This window comes from Clytia hemisphaerica, unplaced genomic scaffold (assembly GCF_902728285.1).
Source record: "Clytia hemisphaerica strain Z4C2 unplaced genomic scaffold, Clytia hemisphaerica genome assembly, whole genome shotgun sequence".
NCBI classification, from domain to species: domain Eukaryota; kingdom Metazoa; phylum Cnidaria; class Hydrozoa; order Leptothecata; family Clytiidae; genus Clytia; species Clytia hemisphaerica.
In genome coordinates, this window is record NW_027103472.1 from 778,613 (window position 1) to 800,868 (window position 22,256).

General features: G+C 36.5%; 1 protein-coding gene across 1 annotated transcript in view; it reads left to right on the forward strand.

Annotated features, from left to right (window-relative positions):
* Positions 1 to 21,280, forward strand: part of LOC136798374 (fibropellin-1-like) — a 40,679-nt gene extending 19,399 nt beyond the window's left edge. The window contains exons 6-28 of the mRNA XM_067054985.1: positions 2,587 to 2,647; positions 3,391 to 3,464; positions 4,101 to 4,172; positions 4,431 to 4,547; positions 4,808 to 4,918; positions 6,223 to 6,272; positions 6,948 to 7,164; positions 8,611 to 8,756; positions 9,208 to 9,616; positions 9,772 to 10,020; positions 10,505 to 10,672; positions 11,331 to 11,450; positions 11,704 to 11,847; positions 12,275 to 12,412; positions 13,397 to 13,513; positions 14,243 to 14,270; positions 14,466 to 14,551; positions 14,806 to 14,919; positions 15,694 to 15,813; positions 16,061 to 16,180; positions 16,513 to 16,563; positions 16,832 to 16,960; positions 20,233 to 21,280. Of these exons, the coding sequence (XP_066911086.1) occupies positions 2,587 to 2,647; positions 3,391 to 3,464; positions 4,101 to 4,172; positions 4,431 to 4,547; positions 4,808 to 4,918; positions 6,223 to 6,272; positions 6,948 to 7,164; positions 8,611 to 8,756; positions 9,208 to 9,616; positions 9,772 to 10,020; positions 10,505 to 10,672; positions 11,331 to 11,450; positions 11,704 to 11,847; positions 12,275 to 12,412; positions 13,397 to 13,513; positions 14,243 to 14,270; positions 14,466 to 14,551; positions 14,806 to 14,919; positions 15,694 to 15,813; positions 16,061 to 16,180; positions 16,513 to 16,563; positions 16,832 to 16,960; positions 20,233 to 20,339 (2,948 nt within the window). The 3' untranslated portion in view covers positions 20,340 to 21,280. The remainder of the gene's footprint in view (positions 1 to 2,586; positions 2,648 to 3,390; positions 3,465 to 4,100; positions 4,173 to 4,430; positions 4,548 to 4,807; positions 4,919 to 6,222; positions 6,273 to 6,947; positions 7,165 to 8,610; positions 8,757 to 9,207; positions 9,617 to 9,771; positions 10,021 to 10,504; positions 10,673 to 11,330; positions 11,451 to 11,703; positions 11,848 to 12,274; positions 12,413 to 13,396; positions 13,514 to 14,242; positions 14,271 to 14,465; positions 14,552 to 14,805; positions 14,920 to 15,693; positions 15,814 to 16,060; positions 16,181 to 16,512; positions 16,564 to 16,831; positions 16,961 to 20,232) is intronic.
* The last annotated feature ends 976 nt before the right edge of the window (positions 21,281 to 22,256 follow it).

Below are 22,256 nucleotides of genomic sequence, written 5' to 3' on the forward strand. Positions count from 1 at the left end.
GATTTAACTTTGTATTTTAATGACCAGACGAGTCATTTATTTGAGGGCCATGTATGTTTGCCTCCACTGATGCAAGATAACCAGACGATCTCAATCGAACGGAATCGACGATCGACAGTCGAACCAAATCGAACGCAATCGACCGATTGAAATTCGATTGTCGAACGCAATCGAATCTCAATCGAATATTACCGCAATTTTCAGATTCGATTGATATTCGATTGCGTTCGATTGATGTTCGATTGCGTTCGATCGTCAATTCATTGACCCCCGGATTGTTCATCGCATATTCTACGGGAAATCAAAAGTAATTTCATTCGGCTTGTGATATTTGAGAGCTTGGATGTTGGGAAGCTGCAAGAATAAAGCCAGACGATCTCAATCGAACGGAATCGACGATTGAACCAGTCGAACAACAATCGAACCAATCGAATATTACCCAGAATTTCGACGTTCGATGGTCGATTGCATTTGATTTGGTTCGATCGTCGATTCCGTTCGATTGAGATCGTCTGGAGATAAATACCCGATCTCACGGTAGCTATAACAAAATAAAAGGTAATATAAAACTTTTATCACTTTATACATTGGCATCCCCTGCCATAAATTTTTCTGTGAAATACTTAGTAAATGATAATCTGTCTTACAACACAACTTAATCAAATATCAACAAATAATTCTACCTGTAAAAATGAAGATCATAACCTGTCTGTTGTCTGTGTGTTGTTGTGTGTAGTGATTTTCAAGGACAGTTCTTTAATTGTAAGATTCATATCACTTTATTAATGCATTTATTAACTACACAAACATAAAATACTATGCTAAAAGAAATATAATCCTCTTTAAGTACTCTAAAAACGCCAAAAACATGACAAAAATACAAAAAAACCAGAGCAAGGTCTGACAGCATGATGAAATCCGCCATTAAAAAAAAGCAATGTTTACGAATGCTTGGTTAGGCCTACCTAACACTTGCAGAGTGGAATCATTAAATTTTATCTTAGCGAGTGAGTCCATATTTCAGAATTTTCGAGAATGTTCTAGAAGTTTCAACTACTTTCGTTTTCAAATTTTTTTTCCGAGGACACCGCCGCCGCCACCGCGAAAGGCTATCGTAATACTTCGCTAAGCGAAATTAATAATCTAGAACTGACGTGATCTATACAAAACAAGAGCTTGCCCTAATCTTTTTCTAGAATGTTTCTTTTTTGGGAAACCTCTTATTTTGTTTTTTTGGACCTACCTAAGGTAGTCCTTTAAATTAACCCTTGTCATCCGTTCGTTCGTTCGTTCGTTCGTTCGTTCGTTCGTTCGTTCGTTCGTTCGTTCGTTCGTTCGTTCGTTCGTTCGTTCGTTCGTTCGTTCGTTCGTTCGTTCGTTCGTTCGTTCGTTCGTTCGTTCGTTCGTTCGTTCGTTCGTTCGTTCGTTCGTTCGTCTGTTGACAGCTTTTCTCGGGATTGGCTCATTAGTTTTTTCTAATTTTTTGCACAGTGATGCAAAATGGCAATGCCCAAAATGTGACGGAGCCCGATTTTCGAAAAAAAAATTTTTCCGGCCGAAAATGGCGGAAATATGCCGGAAAAACTGGTTTTTCGGCATTTTCTCGAGATTTCATCATTAGTTTTTTCTGATTCTTAGCTCAAAGATGCGTATTAACAATGCCCAAAACATGGCCTAGTCCGATTTTTGAGAAAAAATTTTTCCGGCCGAAAATGCCGGAAATATGCCGGAAATCGCCGTTTTTCTGGATTTTCATTAGACTTTTCCATATAATTGGTTGTTTTTTCATTCAAATAGATTATTAATAGCAATGCCCACCATCAAGCATGTTTCAATTTTCAATAAAATTGATTTCTGAAGCCGGAACTTTCTAAAAATCGCCGGAACAGCCGATTTTCGCCGGAAAAACGGTATTTCTTGAATTTCTTGAGCTGTACTTTATATATTTTTATGAAATTTTGCACACTGATGCAATATGACAATACCTAAAATGTGACGGAGCCCGATTTTCGAAAAACATTTTTTTCCGGCCGAAAATGCCGGAAATATGCAAACCGGTTTTTTGACTTTTTCTCGAAATTTCATTCTTAGTTTTTTTCTGATTTTTTCTAGAAAGATGCGTATTCGAAATGCTCAAAAAATGGCCGAGTTCGATTTTTGAGAAAAAAAATTTTCCGGTTGCCGGAAATCGCCGTTTTTGCAGATTTTCATTGGATTTTTTCCTTGTATTTCTATGTTTTTTCACACAAAAACATTATTGATAACAATGCTCACCATCAAGCATGATTCAATTGTCAATAAAACTGATTTTTGCGACCAGAACTTCCTATTTATTTTTTCCCTACAACCCTTCTCTCTCCCCCCATCAACAATCAATGATGAATTTATTGTGTTGTGTATTTTCGCTAAATGCTATATTTTCTGACTGATTTTTTTCATTTTTCTCCTCGCATTGCTATCAATGCTAACTAACTTTCATCATCAGGTAGGTCCATTCAGCATGTTGCTTGTTTTATTTAAATTTTACAATGTTCGCCTTGAATAAAGATTTACCTTAAAAATCAATCAATTATTTTATTCTTGTAGCCGTTTGTCACACAAATTGCCAACTGAAACACGCAAGCTGCTCTCAACCTGGTGACTGCGAGTGAGTAACAAATCTCTGATGCAGAACACAACATATCGGCATGCCTAGAGGCCGGTCTCCACTTGCGCGCGCTGCAATCGCACTTTTTGGCTTCAATTCTTTTTGCTTGGAAAAAAGATTACGTCATAAAAATGTAGCGCGCGCACGAAAAAAAAGTTGAACACATTTCAACTTTTTTCAACCGTTACGTCAGATCGCGCCAATGGAGTTGCTTCATTTTTCTTTTGACCAATAGCATGGAAGCTTTTCTCGAAAAGTGCGATTGAAGCGCGCGCAAGTGGAGACCGGCCTTAAGTTTCAGCCAAACTATAAAATGTCTTTGTTTGAGAAAGAATTGAAGAAACCATTTATAACGACGGCTTTTTGTCTACTTTAAACGACAAGTGATGTAGCCCAAACGTAAACGATTCTGATGTTTATCAAAAAAGCCGTGAAAAAGTCGTTTCTCTCTACAAAGTGTAAGTTCAAATCATCAGTTGTTGATGAATCAGACCTTGGTTGCGTTAATATTTTTTGACTTGTTAATTATATAGATTATTAGGAACAACTCCCTCCTCGGCTAACGTAGTTTTGGATACCCCAAATCCCAGGCGGGACAGGGTGGTACCCGCAATGACGGCTAACTAAAAAGAGTCGTGTTGCAACGAATTTATCGGAGGAATGGTTTCCTGGTGTAAGTTTGAACACGAAAGCCTATATTATAAGTTTAGTCACAAAATTTTTCTATGTCCCTTCTTACACAGCTGTGATGATGGATGGATGGACAAATTTGACACTCCAAAGAGTTGCAGTCAATGTAGAAAAAAATCGGGCTGCAGTAAGAAATCATTTAGTTCAAACCTTCATGTATACTGGTGGCACTTAGGCAAAATGGGTGTTTGATATATGTGAGCCATAAGGGTCCATTTACACACTATTGAAAGTCTATAAAAGGGTTACAAAAACCATGAATTAGCAGAATTGAGTCTCTAAAAGGATCTCAAAAATCGACTCCCTCAAGGAGTCAAATTCTTGTAATTTGGTTGAGAATCTAAGTCTATAATAAAACCTGCACCTAATTTTCGGCTTAGCGTAAGGGGACTGAATCCGAATTTACCTGGGTTGATTAGCATCAAAAGACGCTTGAAGTACTCATAAATAGATAGAGAATTTTCGAATTAATTCAACCCCAGGTTAAATCTAATCCTGTCCAACCCTATCGATAGGGTTTGTTAGGCTTAATATACAGTAGACTCGCTTATTTGAGCTTCTAATATTCGAATCTTTCTATAATTCGAACTTATAAGTCCCTGCCAAGAAAAAGCCTCTTAAAATTATTTCGATGATTCCAATCTCTCTGTAATTCGAACAAATAACATTCCCCGGTCTAGTTTGAATAAATAAGACTCTACTGTATCTGTATTTGGAACTTTTCAACGAATAGAAATTTAAAATTCTCAGTTGCTTATTTTAGAAAATGGATTTTGCAAAGACGGGAATGATTGTCATTGCAATTCTGAATGGGTCGGAGATTTATGTGATAAAGGTAATGAAGAGTGAAATTATGGTATGAAATCTGTCTCAATATAATCTGCACAGCAGAGCCAAAAAAGACTGTAGAAAGAAATCAAATCATGGAAACAATGTACTCTTAATGTTTGACTTGAAAAGTTCAACTCATAAAAACACTGCTCTTTGTATTAAACGGCAAATGCTCAATTTATGCAAAACTGTAGACTTGAAAGAGCAGTTGTTCCCGAATTTACATACCTTCAAATTTATTTGACTTCCTTTAAACATCTAGACAACAACACATGTCGAAGTTCACCTTGTCTCAATGGAGCTACATGTATCAATGATGGTTTGGATCGATATAAATGCCAATGTAAACCAGGCTTTACTGGAATGCAATGTCAAACAGGTTACTTTTACTTTGTAAAAAAATATGTATGTAAAATGTTGTACCTAACCACGAATATTAAACTGGCTGATTTTGGACAAAAATGTTCCCCGTATGAAGGCAAATTATTTAGATTGCTTTTCTTGTTGCAGGTACTTGAAAAATACCTCGCGTACCGAATAAGAAATACTTGTTTGATCCTAACTTTTCTTGGTCTTTTGTTGTTTACTATTTTGAAATAATTTTCGCCGAACAAATTCTGAATACGTTTTTCTATTTAGAAATTGATTTATGTGTTGGCTCACCTTGCGTAAACGGAGTGTGTAATAATTTTGGTACTCGATATACTTGCACGTGTTTCCTAGGTTACTCCGGACGCAATTGTACTCATAGTAAGTCTGTGTTATATTAAGCAGTTATTGGACAAAGTCGAATCCAATATGCAAAAATATTGGGCGTGCGAGAAAAGATATTGGACGAGGCTTCGCCGAGTTCAATATCTTTTCTCGTAGCCCAATATTTTTCATATTGGATGAGACTGCGTCCATTTCGCTAAAATATTTCTCGTTTTCAAACATAATTCCAATTTATAAGCTCGTAAACCTGGTTTCTTGGTAGTTTTTTATTCAAAAGTCTTATTTTTATTTTGTGACGTAACGTCAAAAAGAAGATGCTCAATTGTCATTGAACTCGTTGTGTGACGTCAATTTTTGAAATATGTAGCCCCCGTGGAAGCTATATATTCGAAAATATTGGACAGCAAAGAAGCCAATCAAATGTCGCTATTTACGCGCGTTGGATAATAATCACAGATATCATATTCTTTTACGCATTAGATAGGCTAAGTACTCACAGATTTCCCGTGGAAGTGTGTCCAATTTTGAAGTCGACTAGTCCGCCTTGTTGCTTTTCAATTTTATCTTATACTTTTGAACGTTCGAATTTCAAAATATTCGAATCGCGCTGTTGACGACCAGAATTGAAAACAAGATTACGGACTAGTAAGCTCCAAAACTGGACATGTTTCCTTTTATTTGGGAAGCCCGATCAAGTCAAGTAGTTACCGTCAACTGCTCTAACTTGGGACTATCTGACAAAACATGGGACGGCAATTCGGCAACCATTTCACCGAACCTCCAAAGTCATTTTCTTTGAGTTAATGAACGGCGTATTAAAAAATACACGATTTCTCTTTCGATTTTACAGTAAGTGAAAATACAGACCAGATATGCAACAGTCCCATGTTTCGACCAATCGTCCCAAGTTAGAGTAGTTGACGGTAGAGATCAGTGATAAAATTAAATATGGGAAGATAAATCATCTCAGGATTTCCTTGTTGCTCTTACTTACGGTCTGGGTCACAACTAATAATCCCAGCATTGAATAGAACTTGAAAAGTAAGACTTTAATCAAGAAATAACTAAAATATTACCTTTTCATCCTGCCTTGCTCTTTAAATCCTTTTTATCAGTTTTGTGCCTTTTGTCAGTACTCGTAAACTCTCGCTTATTCGAACTTTTATTATTCGAATCTTATTATAATTCGAACTTGTTTCCAGTCCCCGTCAAGAGAAACCCTCTTAAAATACTTTCACTAATTCGAATCTCTCTTTAATTCGAATAAATTAGATTCATCCCGTTCGAGTTCGAATTAGAGAGAGTCAACTGTGCTAATTTCAACTCTTCTTTGTTTTCAGATATTGATGACTGTTCACCGGACCCTTGCAAAAACGGTGCTCGTTGTGAGGTAGGTGCCCCTCTCTGTCATCGTACAGTTTCATTAAGGACTCTAACCTTACTGAATTTTTCATATTTGCCATGTACAAAATATAGATTTCTGCCTGATGTAACCAACAAAATTATGGCATTTTATACATTTTCTGCTCGGCCAACTATTCCTGAATCTGAAAAATTAAGTTCTTTGCGGACAAAAGAATTTCGAAAGAAAAAGGTTAATAACCCATTGGAACGTTGTATTTTTTGTAAAAGAGCGTTATAACATTTTATTAATGTCTTTTAAAAGTTCATAGCGCCATTTTTGTAATTAAATTGTTAATTACTCTTGACAGAATAAATTACCAAACAACTTTTTAAAAGATTTTCTAGTTAAAAGTTGTCAAGGAACCCAAAATAAAAGTTTTAATCTTCAAATCCCTTAACCAATTTTTTGACTATGGTCAGTGCCTTTAGGCCGGATAGCTTAGGTTTTTCTCACCCTTCTCAGACAAATTTCCTCTTCGTGGAAGTAGCCTGAGAAATTTTCATTCGTACTTGCAATATATCAGCAAATACAAATAATACGATAAATAAAAGTCTTCTGAATTACAGCTAGGTTAAAAGATTCGAAAAAAAGAAGCTTAAATCTTAAAAATTATACCCTCCAACACACACGAAAATCCTTTTCATTGTTCTCGATATACAGGATGGGATAGCATCGTACAAATGCCACTGTTTGAACGGTTACAAAGGAAAGGACTGTGACACCAACATCGACGATTGTGTGAATAATAAATGTCAAAACGGCGCGCAATGCATTGACGGCGTGGCGAACTACACGTGTGGCTGTCGGTTGGGATTTGATGGGATGTTCTGTGAGAATAACATCAACGATTGTAAATCAGTGCCTTGCCAAAATGGAGGTTAGTTATAAGATATAACGTTGTTGGACCTACCTCCGGGTACCCCGTTGGAGGTCCTATAAGTTAACCTGTGTTCGTCCGTCCGTTCGTTCGTTCGTCTGTTACCAGCTTTTCTCGAGATTGGCTCATTAGTTTTTTCTGATTTTTGGCACAAAGATGCAAAATGGCAATGGCCAAAATGTGACGGAGCCCGATTTTCGAAAGAAAAATTTTTCCGGCCAAAAGTGCCGGAAATATGCCGGATATATGTTTATGAATATGTTTTTTTGGCATTTTCTCGAGATTTTATCATTAGCTGTTTCTGAATTTTTGCTCAAAGATGCGTATTAGCAATGCCCAAAACATGGCCTAGTCCGATTTTTGAGAAAAAAATTTTTCTGGCCGAAAATGCCGAAAATATGCCGGAAATCGCCGTTTTTCTAGATTTTCATTGGACTTTTTCCTTATAATTGGTTGTTTTTTCATTCGAAAACATTATTAATAGCAATGCCCACCATCAAGCATGTTTCAATTTTTAATAAAATCGATTTTTGAACTATTTAAAAATCGCCGGAACAACCTATTTTCGCCGGAAAGACAGTATTTCTTGAATTTCTCGAGATGTACTTTATATTTTTTTATGACATTTTGCACACTGATGCAAAATGACAATACCTAAAATGTGACGGAGCCCGATTTTCAAAAAAACCCGGTTTTTTGACATTTTCTTGAATTTTCATCTATAGCATTTTCTGATTTTTTGCAGAATGATGTGTATTCGTAATGCTCAAAACATGGCCGAGTTCGATTTTTGAGAAACAATTTTTTCGGGTTGAAAATGCCGGAAATCGCCGTTTTTGCAGATTTTCATAGGATTTTTTCCTTATATTTCTATGTTTTTCACACAAAAACATTATTGATAACAATGCTCACCATCAAGCATGATTCAATTGTCAATAAAACTGATTTTTGCGACCAGAACTTTCTATTTATTTTTTCCCTACAACCTTTCCCTCTACCCCCATCAACAATCAATGATGAATTTATTGCGTTATGCATTTTCGCTAGACGCTATATTTTCTGACTGATTTTTTTCATTTTTTTCTCCTCGCATTGCTATCTAACTTTCATCATCAGGTAGGTCCATTCAGCATCTAGCTTGTTTTTTCTTTTTTCTTTTTTTACGTCTTTTCCTTTTTGATCACGATCCTTTGAAAGCTCGGCCTCACATGAGACTGGACATTACACTGGACATACAAAGTGATGTCAATACTAGACTGTACCACCTAGAACGCACACGGGTGATTTTTTCTTTAAAAAAAATCTTACCATGTGTCATATGTAATGACTAAAGGCTTGAGGGTGGCGAATATTTTTACTATTGAAATTTATTTCCCGATCATAAAAATGGTCTAATTTTCATTAAAGGAACTTGTATTGATAAAAATGGTCTAATTTTCATTAAAGGAACTTGTATTGACGGCATCAATTCTTTTGAATGTAAATGTTTACCCGGGCGCACCGGACGTCGGTGCTCGGACAACCCGGATGATTGTGACCCAAATCCATGCCAAAATGGTGGAACTTGCGGTGATGGCGTAAACGAGTATAATGTAAGACATCATTCAGAAGAGTTGAATATATTTACGCACTCTTTTTTCTCAACTGGTTCAAGGAATGAATCTCATTGAAAATTAGATTTCGTATCGTTTCTGTTCTATTAGATTTCGGTCATTTTTTTATCGCCAGTGTAGATACATCTTTAGTGTCTGTTTTTGTTAGAGTGGGATGTAATTGGCAGGGAACGATGCTCAGAAAAAAATGTCATGGAATTGTGTATGATGAGAAAGGGTTCTCTCCAAAACAAAGAGAGCTGTTTGCGATTTGGTACTTTTTAGGGAAACTAACGAAATGATAGATACTGCATTATTTTCCATAAACTTTCAACTTTAAGTCCCCGAAACCCTGAACCACAAGGAAGGAGATTTGATTTTAAATATTTTGCCATCTTCACCTTACCAATGCTTCATTTGCCATCTATATACATTGATTCTTTATTTGCAGTGTACTTGCCTTGCTGGATTTAACGGAACGAACTGTGAGATTGATATCAACGAATGTCTCTTACAAGACAATATCTGCAACAATCATGGCAAGTGCAAAGATGGTATTGATTCTTATCAATGTACTTGCTATCCAGGTTACAATGGAACCAACTGTCAACATAATATCGATGAATGCGCATCCAATCCATGCCAACATGGCAAATGCACAGATGGTATCAACGATTTCTCGTGTCAATGTGATGTGGGTTGGCAAGGCAAAATGTGTGTTCAAAATATAGATGATTGTATTGTTGAATGCAAAGATACGACCAAACCAAAACCTTGTTTTGAGCCACGCTGTCAACATGGTAGCAAGTGTACTGATAAAGTAAATGGTTTTGCGTGCAACTGTACAGAGGGTTATGAAGGTTTGTACGCATCAGTTTTTTCTGTCAGGTTTCCTGTTATTTTTTCTGAAAGTGCTGCTGAAAAATCTGTAACTTTGTTTTATAACTAAGATAAAATTAAAAGCAACAAAATTTTTTGTTGGAAGCGTTCACAACATATCTATCATGTGGTTTAGGTTCAACCTGTGATGTGAGAATCGATTACTGTGGTCGGTGGACACCATGTCAAAATGAAGCTCAGTGTAGAAACCAGCTGGAAACCTATTTATGTGAGTGTAAACCAGGCTACACGGATAAGAATTGTAGTACCAATATTGATGAATGTGAAAGCGGACCATGTCTCAATAGCGGTACATGTACTGATGGCGTCAATAAGTTCAGTTGTCAATGTCCCGAAGGCTATGATGGTGACCGTTGTGAAGAAAGTGAGTATTCTTTCTCAAAGTTTCTCTCATGAGTATTCTTTCTCAAAGTTTCTCTCAGTACCCAAAGAAACCTGTAACTTCTGAAGCAGTCCTTCTGGAAAAATATTTAGGAGTAGAACATGGTCAAAGAATTGTAAAAAAATTTGAAAATGAAGAAAAAATCACCATTTCTGGCCGTTATGAAGAGATTTTCTCCGAAAATAAGATGGTCTGAACTTTTGTAATTATTATTCGGGTTTTTTTTCTGAACATATAAATTTTAGCTGGAGCTCGGATTGTTCTTATTTCAAGTTTGTTCTTAGGTGTTTACCAAAATATGCTCTCATAAAATTGTTCTTTTTCTTAGAAACAACATGAAAATAAAAAACTTTAAGACACCTAGACTTAGGCTTTCAAAAAAAAAATGTTCCATTTTATAACCACAATGAAAAATGAAATAAAACCTTCTTGAATCTTACATAAATTTAATTTTCTTAAATTATAGACATTAACAATTGTGATCCCCGTGACCCTCGGAATTCAAACGACTTGCCGGAAGGTGCCGTTCTTACTGCATGGGGCTTTTGCGGACGCAATGGACAATGCGTTGATGGAGTGAACGCCTTTTCGTGTAATTGCTCTGTAGGATATCATGGGCAGTACTGCCAATATGGTATGTTTAATACGTCAATATCAGCGAGCTTATATATCTATATTTTTCTGCGACTGAGATGGTTAGCTTCTGATTTCTCTAGCTCCTGAATGAGGAGGAGAGTGAACCAGTATTTTTACTGTCCTTGATTTTGCGGTTCAGGACTGGCTTGTTAGAAATCATTTCAGTCACACCGCTGTCCTCAAAAGTGAATTGCGTAAACCTGCTATTATCATTAGTCTGTCCTGCCCTAGTGAGAAGTCTTTCGCGAAATTTCCACATCATAGCACTTTGACTTCAAAGATATTTAAGAAGAATTGATAGAATTATTGATGTGCGTTTTGAATGATCCAAGTATTCATAAAATTTCTCATTCTATTGATATTCTGTAATGTATAGATTCGATATAATAAGTACTTCTTGTCTCCCGAATAGAATAATTCAATATTTTATTACAGTGTAGATAGACCTTAAACTTGTTAAAATTTTCCTTTTTGTTAGTATTGGTTCTTATTTTACGTGTTCATTTGTTAAAATTGTTGTTGAAATTGATATCAGTTAAAAAAATTCTGTCTTCAAATTACCCCCCCCCCTACTTATTCGGACCCCCCCCCCCGTCTATTCGGGAGACAAGAGTACTTCTTCTTCATAAACTACCCCTCCTCTTCTTCTTCTTTAGACACAGATGAATGTGAAGACAAGCCGTGTTTGAACGGTGGTGCGTGTCATCAAAACCCTTCAAGTCCTGGCTACTATTGTACATGCGCACCAGGATATGATGGCAAAGATTGTCAAAACAGTAAGATATTTTTTTCTTCTGTTTAGTAAAGGAAGATCCTGTGAAACGTAGAACCTTAGCTAAGTCAGATACCTTTTTTGCCGTCATTTTTATCAACAATTCGCTCTGTCCAAGGACGGGCCGCTAAAAAGAGTTTGACATCAGCAATGTTTAGCAGTTTCTTGGACGTCAAAAAGACGTTGTGTACCAGTTGATAGTAAATAGTAAAACTGTTATATTGTCATATCATCCACCTTCTTTTCTTCTTCAATAGATATTGATGAATGTACCACACCGAACGAGAAAGGAGTTCGTGGAAACGAAACATGTTGTGATGGTGCGAACACTTGCCGTGATGCTGTCAACGGTTTCACTTGTCAATGTCCCACAGGAAAAGTTGGAATCGACTGCTGCTCAAGTAAGATTTGCATTTGATCAAATAAGATTCTTTTATTAACCAAATAGCTGTATTATTTCGATGTTGGAGAGACTCCTTTTGCTTTTTCAAATCAAAACACTAAAAGTTATAGAAGATATATATATATAAAAGATTTCCAGTTTTTTGTGTCTGGTGTATTTTTTTCTACCACAATGAAAAAGAGGTGTAATAGGCAGGTTTTTCCCTAATCTTACAGTAGGAGAGGGTAATAGGATAGTAATCTAAAGTGTCGATCATCTCTGATTCCAACTTCTTTAATTCGACTCAAAATAAAGTGGCATAAACTACTCCCTGTAAATCGAATCTTTATTTAATTTAAGGAATAATCGAACTGAAGAGAGTCAAATGTAGAACGTAAAAATGTGTGTTTGACGGTTTTTCATTTTTCATTTCCATCACCCCATAGCACTTTCGTGGTGTTCCAATAATGATACCTGTCATAAGAATGGAAAATGCTCTGACACGATTTCACAGACAACCAATCAACCTACTGGTTTTACTTGTCAATGTGACCAAGGATGGACTGGTGATCGATGTCAAACAGGTATGTGTGGTCACACTTTCTCAAACTAATTTTTGTAACTTGAAAAAGGTTTTTACCGTGCAGGCACGACGAAAGCTTTTTATATCTGGTACGGCGAATGAGGAAATTTCAGCAATTTTATAGCAATTTTACCGACGAAGAGGAAAATTTCGGGTTTTTTTGTGAAAATTTGGTACGATGGCCACCGTACCCGTTGCGTGGTGTCTGCCGTGCCAATCCTGATAAACATGTGCTAAACTTAATCACTTCATTAGGTATTTTTTGGTCTGAGGTGTTCCCAAAATATATATAAGTCCCTAAAGTTTACGCATGATTAGACTGAAAATGAGAGAATTTCGTTACATCACGCTAATTATACAGATTTTTTTTATCAACAACAAAAGAAATCCATTAACCGAAACAAACCTCCTTAAGGGAAAAAAAACTGGTAGATGGTATTTCTTTTGTTTTCAAGAAGCTGTTTTTCTATCCCTTTACACTCCTCTGGTTAATTAAAGTTAAGGGGTTAATCCAGAGTAGTAGAGTTTGGATGTTTCTTCCACCAGTTGAATGGTGTGATCTTGCTTCTCTTCCACCAGTTGAATGGTGTGATCTTGTTTCTCTTCCACCAGTTGAATGGTGTGATCTTGTTTCTCTTCCACCAGTTGAATGGTGTGATCTTGTTTCTCTTCCACCAGTTGAATGGTGTGATCTTGTTTCTCTTCCACCAGTTGAATGGTGTGATCTTGTTTCTCTTCCACCAGTTGAATGGTGTGATCTTGTTTCTCTTCCACCAGTTGAATGGTGGGATCTTGTTTTATTGATATCCTTACTAGAAAGGCCACTATAAGGACTTAGGTCGTTTGAGAAAAAAAACAGCATCTTCTTCCGTAATCATAAGGTTCATTAGATTTGTTCTTCTTCTTCGTTTTTTATGCCAAATATAAATTTTTCTCTTTCGATGAAACTTGTTTCATCAATATTCTTCCCTTGCTTATGTTCCAGACATCAATGAATGTCTTAATGCGAAAACATGTCGTAGTGGAGCTAAGTGCATCAACAGTCCCGGCAACTTCACCTGTATTTGTCCCGCAGGAAAGACTGGTCGAAATTGCGATGTTGGTAAGAATGGTTTTCACTTTCAGACAAATGGGCTATTCCAGAAAAAAATTGTATCTATGTTGCGGAGGTATTTTTTTTAAAAAGGTGACCCCCTGGATTTTTTTCCAATTTTTCAGAACCCCCTTGGATTTCTTTCCTCGTTTTATTCACCACTCTCAATTTTCAACCTCATTTTACTGACCCTGGATTTTTTATTTTCCAGACTACTCTGGACGTCACACCTCCTCAACATAGGGGGTACAGACTATTTCTGGAATAGCCCAATCTTGTTCGCATTAATCATAGTACTTTAAATGGAGCATTAGCTGAGTGATAGCAAATAACTATCTATAAATCGATCTGAAAGCCCCCTGGAGAAATGAAAGATTGTCAAAAATGAGTTGTCAACCAGTAAAATATATTCTACAAAGAACACCAATTCCAATACCTCACTCTGCGAAAATAAGTTTCCTTAGGGCGAAAAAAATGTGTTATTTTTCTAATTTTTAGAATTTTTTTTATCATTTTGTGTGAGAATCGTCAGAATTTAACCTATTTTCGGTGTTAGGAGTTTCGCCTGTAGAGTCAGATTTTGGGTCAAAAACTTTTACCGGGCTTAATTTTTGGGCCATCTTAAAAAAGTCTCAAGGTCCTATTTTTTTCAAACCAACCACATGCGGTTGATCCCCACGAAATTTGCTACGGATCCTAAGGGATAATGTAATATATTTGTCAATTCTTCTTTTACAGAAATTGACGACTGTATTGATGCGAAATGGTAAGTTTGTTAGCATTTAAAAAGATTCAAATTCTGCTAGCATTAAAAAAAATCAAAAGCTTTTCCTACCTTCAAATAAGTGCTTATCGATTTGATGTCAAGCTTTTTTAAAGACTTTTTGGGGCTTTTTTGGATCGGGAAATGAGGAACAAATTACGTCTGCTACATTTAAAACAACACTCGTTTATTTCTCAGTCAAAACGGAAAGCAATGCGTGGATGGTGACAATCGTTTTCATTGCAATTGTTCCGGTCCGGGATTTACACGTCCACTATGTGAAGGTAAGCGCAAGAAAATGAAACTCTGTCAAAATTTTCTCCATTGATAATAAGAGGAAACTTGCATCAAGATAAGACTTTTCTAAATTGATAACGAAAATTGGACTAGTGGATTATTGAGGCGACTTTTTTAGAGACCTGATCACAATTTCCTATCAATGAACGGAATAAAATGGTTTCCAACCACTAAAAACCCTGGACTAAGCTTTATCTGCAAATTTTGATCGGAATTTTCTAATGTCACATTCACTGTTCAGACGTAAACGAATGTGAAGACAATCCATGCCCGTCGGATCGTCGATGTGTCAACACCGTTGGAAATTATGAATGTCATTGTCTAGAAGGATGGACTGGTATCAATTGTCAAACTAGTAAGTCTCCTACTCAAAGTTATTTCAACGTTCATCTAACGTTGTTTGGACGTTATGAACGTTAAAATGACATCGTTTTCACGTAATGTGCCAGATGGGACACCATGTCTCATTTGGCCAAAGGAAGTCACAGAATGAGAGGTTGGGGATAGAATAGTCAAAGCAAAACAAACCTCTTGTTCAAGCTTTTACTCGTAAACTTATGAGTTTTGTGTATTGGTAATAATTTATTTTGGTGTCTGAGTACCAGATAAACGTTATCTTTCTTAATCTAATTTGAACAACTTATTTAAAAACAGGCCTGTTACATTGTCACCTTAATACAGCTCAAGGCCGGCCGATCGAAGTGTGATCAGATTTGTGGTAAATTTGAGCTATTCTTAAACGAGCTGAGTTTTACCGGGGCAATAAGGCATTATTCACGACCATTAGCGTGGTGACTCGACCGAAGAAGGCTGAATGAGAAGAGAAATTTTTGCCAAATTTTGACCTAAACTTCAATGAGAAAAAAAATCGCTTGCGAAGTGAAAACGAAAATATTTTGGTAATTTTTTCCTCTCTAGGCAAGAAGCTGCTCCGTTTGTGCAGTGTAAAATAGGAAAGGGGCACCGAAATTAGTAATCGGATCACTTTGTTTTTTGAGGCCCCAAATAATCGGTCAAATTTCCCCTTCTGCCTATCCTGCCACCAAGATACTGCCGGGGATATTTTTATAATACTAATCGAGGTTTTTAAAGCTGGAAAAATCTATTTGATTCTCTTTTTCTCATTAAGGTGTGGATGATTGTGTAGACAATGAATGTAAGATGTCTCATACCAAAGAATGCATCGATAAGCATTTATCTTATGAATGCCAATGCTTGGATCGATACGAGGGTAAACATTGTGTTGAAAGTGAGTAACGTATTTAACGTTTTGTGAATTTCGTTCGCTCGTTCGTTCGTTCGTTCGTTCGTTCGTTCGTTCGTTCGTTCGTTCGTTCGTTCGTTCGTTCGTTCGTTCGTTCGTCCGTTCGATAGTCTGTTACCAGTTTCTAGTAGGAACCAATTCAAATTTTTTCATGATATCATTCTATTTGGTTATTGTCCAAAGAAACTATTTCTTACATTACAGCATCCTAAATAACTTTAATTGTTTGCAGGAAAAGCGCTGGAACCGGGTGCAAACGCTACGAAAGACGAATGTGGATGTTTATACGGTGCTTGTATGTTCAATGAAGATCGTGTACAAATCTGCAAGTGTGACCCTGGATTCCGTGGTGGTAAGTCGTGGTTTCACTTTCCTTGAAATATTTTAAGATATAAGGAGACTATTCTACCTGTTTTACTCTCTTACTGATACTTAAACTATTCTTATCTTTTAAAGTAACTTCACCGAATATTCAGCTCTTATAAATTATCTAGTCCTTGTAATTCAATGGTGCTCACCTAGATGAGAAAATATTTTGATCATATAAAAACATCTTAGAAACAAATTATATTCATTTCCTGGAGAAGAAGGAAATTATTTTTCTGGGGCATTTTATAGTGCGCACAATCTGCAAATCTTTTCTGATATTCTGGTCATTTTCTTGCCATTTATATCTTTTTATAGGAAAGTGTCTCGCTCCAACTAACGAGGCTTCTACAGACGAAGTAAAGGAAGGTATTTTGATTATTGGTAACTATGCCGGCTTGACCAAATTTCTCTCTTATCTATATATTGAACTATTTTCTAGACCCCTGACCCAAGGATACTATCATTGCTGATCGATAATGGTGTTCCGTTGAGGTTCTGAAAATGGATCATGCGTTGGACTCATGAACATAATTTGGACATTTTTGCCAAGATTTGGGGACAAAGAATTCTAAATGATCAAGGTTGGCCTGATGTTTTTTCTACCGATAACCATTTTCCATGTCTTTTTTTTTAGTATCTTTGGGAGCACCGACTTTAGTTTGCATAGCAATTGGAGGTTTCTTTGGCATTGTGTTGATTGTACTTTTCGCTATTTATTGGAAAAGAAGAGCTCCATTGGAGATACAAAAGTACGGTACAAAAGGTGAGCCAGTGTTATTACGCCTTTTTTATTTTCATGGCAGACGATTCTTTTTACCTTACTGGCAAACAACGTCTTTGTAATGTTAAAATAAACCAGCCGAGGCTGGAAGGTCAGCCAAAAGAGCTAAGAGGGTTAAGGGTTAGAGGGTCAAAGGGGTTAGAGGGTCAAAGGGGTTAGAGGGTCAAAGGGGTGAAAGGGATAATGTTGATGAGATGCGAGCAAATGTTAGATCAGGGTTCGATACAATGGCAATTATCTGCCGGTCCAGGAACCTCGCTCGTTTGGGATGTTAGTTAATCTAGTGTAATTAAACTTTCTGTTCATTTTAGTCAGTTATAATATATTTTTTCTGTTGGGTGTAGACAATATCCATATCTGACCAAAGTGTTATACTACAAATATATAAGAAAATTGCCAAAAAGTCAAACCCAAAATAAAGATACATGCCAGTGCAGAACCATTTTTAGTTTTCATTTACATAGAAACTGTACTTTTTTTGTTTAAAACCCCAATAACACTTTGTCGTAACTCTCTGCAGCTTCTTCTAAAAATTGTAACTGACTGCCATTAAGCTACAAACTTTAAGAAAACCGCAAACTCCTGAAAAACATAGTTTTTGCCTATATAGAAATGGATCAGTTATAAATATCTTTTAGCTTGTTTCTCTTCTTAATTTAATTTTATTATTTAGTTTGTTTATGTGTTTGGAACTGCGGGTCGGTTTTAGATTTTACCTGAGGGAGACTGAGTGTTGGGTACCCGTAACACGTGTAAAGTCGCTTTGAACTGGTCACAAGTCCGGGACTTCAGGCATAGTTTTTGTTTTCTATTTATATATGTGTGTTGAGAGTTGTTATTTGGTGGTTTTGTGTTTCTCATTCTTTTAAATTGACCATCTCTCTTTTGTTTCAAAGTCCCAAATCTTTCTTATTGTATTTTTCTTCTGATATTGGAATGATTTCAAGGTCTTTCAAAAAAATAATAAATCAAAAAATGTATAATCTTCAAAAATACAAAAACATTCTTTTCTTTTTAATTTAGATCTTTTTAAGCTGCTTATATATCAAATCTTTTCCTTTCCTTAAAATGACTGATATTACATCTTCAGTATATATATAACTTTGTGAGAAATATTTTTATCCTTCATAAATTTCTAAAGCAGGAACAATTTTAGTCTGTATACTTTACCAACTTCCAATATATAACACCTTGTCACAATTCTCTGCAGCTCCTACCAGAAATTGTAACTGGTCGCCATTAACAATTTTAAGCTACAGTAGTCACAAACCGCACACTCTAGAAAAACACATTTGCCAGAGAGTGGCCATGTTGTATTACTTGATGGTATTGGTATATATACTTCATTAAAAAATCTAGAAACCATTTCTCATAACTTTCTGCAGTCCGCTTTCTGCAAGTCCGATAAAACATACCTTAAAGGAAGAAATTTTGGCGGAAAGAAAATTTAGCGGATTTGGCGGATTTGACTGTTCGGAACTGCGTGAAAAATAATTTGATCAATTTCAACAAGGTTCCCTCACTTGCCAAGCGAGCTGCCGTGAGTAAGAATAGAACCTTGATCTCCCGTACAAGAATCAAGGTTGATGACCACTGTACCACGGCAGCAGGTAGAGTCTGTAAGTCTGAAAGCTTTTCCGCTGCTTTGCTGGATTCCCACTGTCAACCTCTACACGCTCTGTGTTTACAAGTTTTCAAATCGAAGTAGCGAGCTGCGTGCTAATGGAGAGTAAACCGAAAACCAGTTTATCCACGGTTGACAGTTTCTCAATTTCTTAATTTGGACCAGTCCACGCCGATTCCCTTTCAACAAGATGAAGCTGTTTCTTTAACAGAAAAATATTTTCGATCGACCGACCGAACGACCCACTTTTTAAAGTAGAAATGACGGGAACCAAACAATTTTTTACCGATACACAGGACATTCCGGTGCAGTTTGTCAGGTGCGCAAATATGTGGATAAATCACTGGACAAAAGTTCCGGTGTACTTTGTTTCTGAGAGAAAAATGTACCAGACAATCCGGTGTAGTCCGGTGTGCACTTTTGAAAATTTAATGAAGAAAACACCAGACAAAAAATAATGCCGGAATGTACGGTGTAATGGCAGGGTCGTCTGAAGACAAACACGTCCAAGTCCAAAAAAACAAGATTGCATCCAGTCTTTATCAAATTTAGACAGTAGCTGTACTTTTGTATGCTTTATCAAATTCCAATAGCATTATAAAACCATCGACCCCCCTCTAGAGGCAAACAAGAAAAATATGTTTTTATTGCAAAAACTACTGTACTGTAATAAAAAGCAACAATAAAAAGTATCAGAAAATTCAACATAAACAAAAACTTGAGCAAACGGCTTTAAACTTTCAAAAGATGTAGAAAAAGAATCCCCTTGATGAAAATCATGTGTTTGATTTGCCGAGTTAGAAAAATAAATGACAGAACTTGAAGCTTGCAACAATTCACACTGGAAATACTTTGGAACAACGCTTTATCGCTTGAGCCGCCATCTTGAAACACCACATTATGATCTGTAACAACAACACACGCTAAAAGTACCCAAAAAGTTAACCCGATCGGAAGAAAGTTTAGAAATCAAAGTGAGATCGGGAAATCGGTTTTAAATGTTCCAAAATTTTGATCCAGAGCTTCACCAGTGGGAAAAAAATCGCGGAACCGATTTGAAGGGTCACCGAGGCTGACCAATAACATTATTTTGACCTTGTGAACGTAGAATGAACATTATTTGGACCTTATAAACGTAGAATGGACGTTATTTGGACCTTATGAATGTAGAATGAACGTTATTTGGACCTTGTGAACGTAAAACAAGCACAGTTACTTGTCATTTCTGCTAACAAACCTTTCTTAAACGACTTTATATTCTTCATACTTTTTAGGCAAGTGTCTACTGCTTAAGATTCTATTGTTGCTTTAAAAAGCCTTAGAGTTGCCTTAAAGTTGCCTTAAAAAATAGTGTTTTGTTTTATCCTCCATTCCTAGCGTAGGGATGATTCTAGGGATTGTGTTTGCAGAAGAAAACTAAGGTGCTGATCTGGTCTGAATCGCAGACCTCTAGAATATAAACTTATATAAAAACCTTTTGATTAGCGGATGAGCAGAATTCTAGACTGCTTACATCTTACAGCGAATTTGAACTCCTTGTACTGCACGTGCGGATTCTAGAGGTCTGAGATGTAAAAAAAAAGATAAATCCTTCCGAATCCTTCTCTTTATCTTTATCATCTTCTTTCAGTATCGTATCACCACCAAAAGATGTCTGTACCAAACGAAAATCACCATTTTGATGGCGACGCAGACCTTATGTTCCGCAACCCCACATTCAACTTAGAAGTCAAATGAAATTTATTCAACATCCAAATAAACGTAGTCGGAGTAGCTGGCACTTAACACCAATACAACGTCCAACTTACATTTACATCACGTTAGATGAACGTCGAAACAATACCGTGTGTCACCATCGATGCGTGGCTTCAAGAATATTTCTTTGTTTTTGTTACTTACAGTGGAGTTTCCATAACTCGAACATGGGACAAGGAATTTGAGATTTGTTCGAGTTATGGAAATACTATAGGGACTTTTTTTGTCTATTACCTGAAGGGATTAGGAAGCCTGTCCCAGTTAATTCGAGTTGTAGGAGTAATCGAGTTACAGAGACTGTGGAGTTATTGAGATTCTACTGTAAAAAACTCGGACTTAAACTTTGAGAAGTTAAATCTAAGCTTTCCCTCTTCCCCCATCTACAATAACGAGTTCATGTATCTTGGTATATTCTGCGATGGACTCTGTTAGTTTTTCAACTGGCTAGATCCTGACTGACTGAGGATGACGGTAAATTGTAGGTCTTTTGCGCCTTATGTAAAGGCATGGGGATAAAACTGCCGGTTTTCCAAATCGGTTCAAACCACTCATCTGTCTTCATAAGTGTAGATACAGTTACGACTCGTTAATGTTTGTAATAAACGTAACAAAAAGGTCATGCATTTCAATATTTGTTGGTTTTAGCTATCAGTGGCCCCTGAACACGACATTGTAAGATTTATAGCTAAAATTGAGCCTCGTTTTCTCATGAAATCGAGTTTCTGAATGAAATCGTAGCCTAGATGATTTGACGAAGATCTTTAATGGTTCGTTGATCGAACTAATAATGATCTGAACGCTCTAAATTTCTTTATTTTTGATTAGTCATCTTTTTATGCATATTTTTATCGTGACACTGTATATAATATTTTTACGTCATTCTTTATGCATTTCTTTTCATGCAATAGATTTTGATTAACTTACATGTTGTGCTTGATTTTTACTCATAAAGTCACGAATTAACGGTTGGTTTTTACCCAAGTACTTGTACCGTTATATAAGGAGTGATGGCCAAGTGGTCAAAGGTGTCAGCGTTTCAAACCAAGGATTCACGGTCCGAATCCCCGCTCCACGGTCCGAATCCCTGACCTTCCAATGTTCTGTGGACCCCGTGAAAACAAATGGAAAGACTGCCTAAAAGTCCTAGATTACTGAGCTATCCCACGTTAAATATCGACTCTATCTATTGACCCCCTCGTTGGATCAGAAGTTTGATGAAGATAATACTATGAATGGAGTAAGGTGCGTCGCCTACATTTCCAGTCCTCTTTGGACGGGGTTTACGATGTTTCCAGCGATTGAATTAAGCTGGAAAAGCAGGTTCTCGACAATTTCGCACGGAAAATTAATTATGCATGCGCATCAATAAGTGATAATAATGATTCGTATGTCTTTAAATACAATTCTACATCATCCTCGCTATTGCATCCACTCAAAATCATTTTAACATACTTTAACAAACTTCTCCGAAATTTCCAGATTTTCTTACTGTATTTAATCATAAGCCCCTGTATACTCCGGTCAACCTTTCTTTACTTTTATGACATTGGAACAATCGGACGAGCGCTTCTTCCTGGACTTCAAACAGATGATCAATCAATGGCTCAGACGATCAACCACCAAGGAATACAACAGAATATCCTAAAAGACGATCGATTACCAAAACAAACGTTGGTCATTGGAGATTGACGATCTTATCAACATTCACCACCGACAAATAGATTGATAATATTTTGAAGCTATGAAGCTCATACCTCGTAAAAATCCATTATAATACTTATAATTTAAATTTATGATCTCTTACATTTGACGGTTAAAGACTTGCAGATGGAATAATTTCGTTAGTAAAAAATTTGTACATAAAAAGACCTTTAACCTCCGAAGCTCGGGGTGACGGAT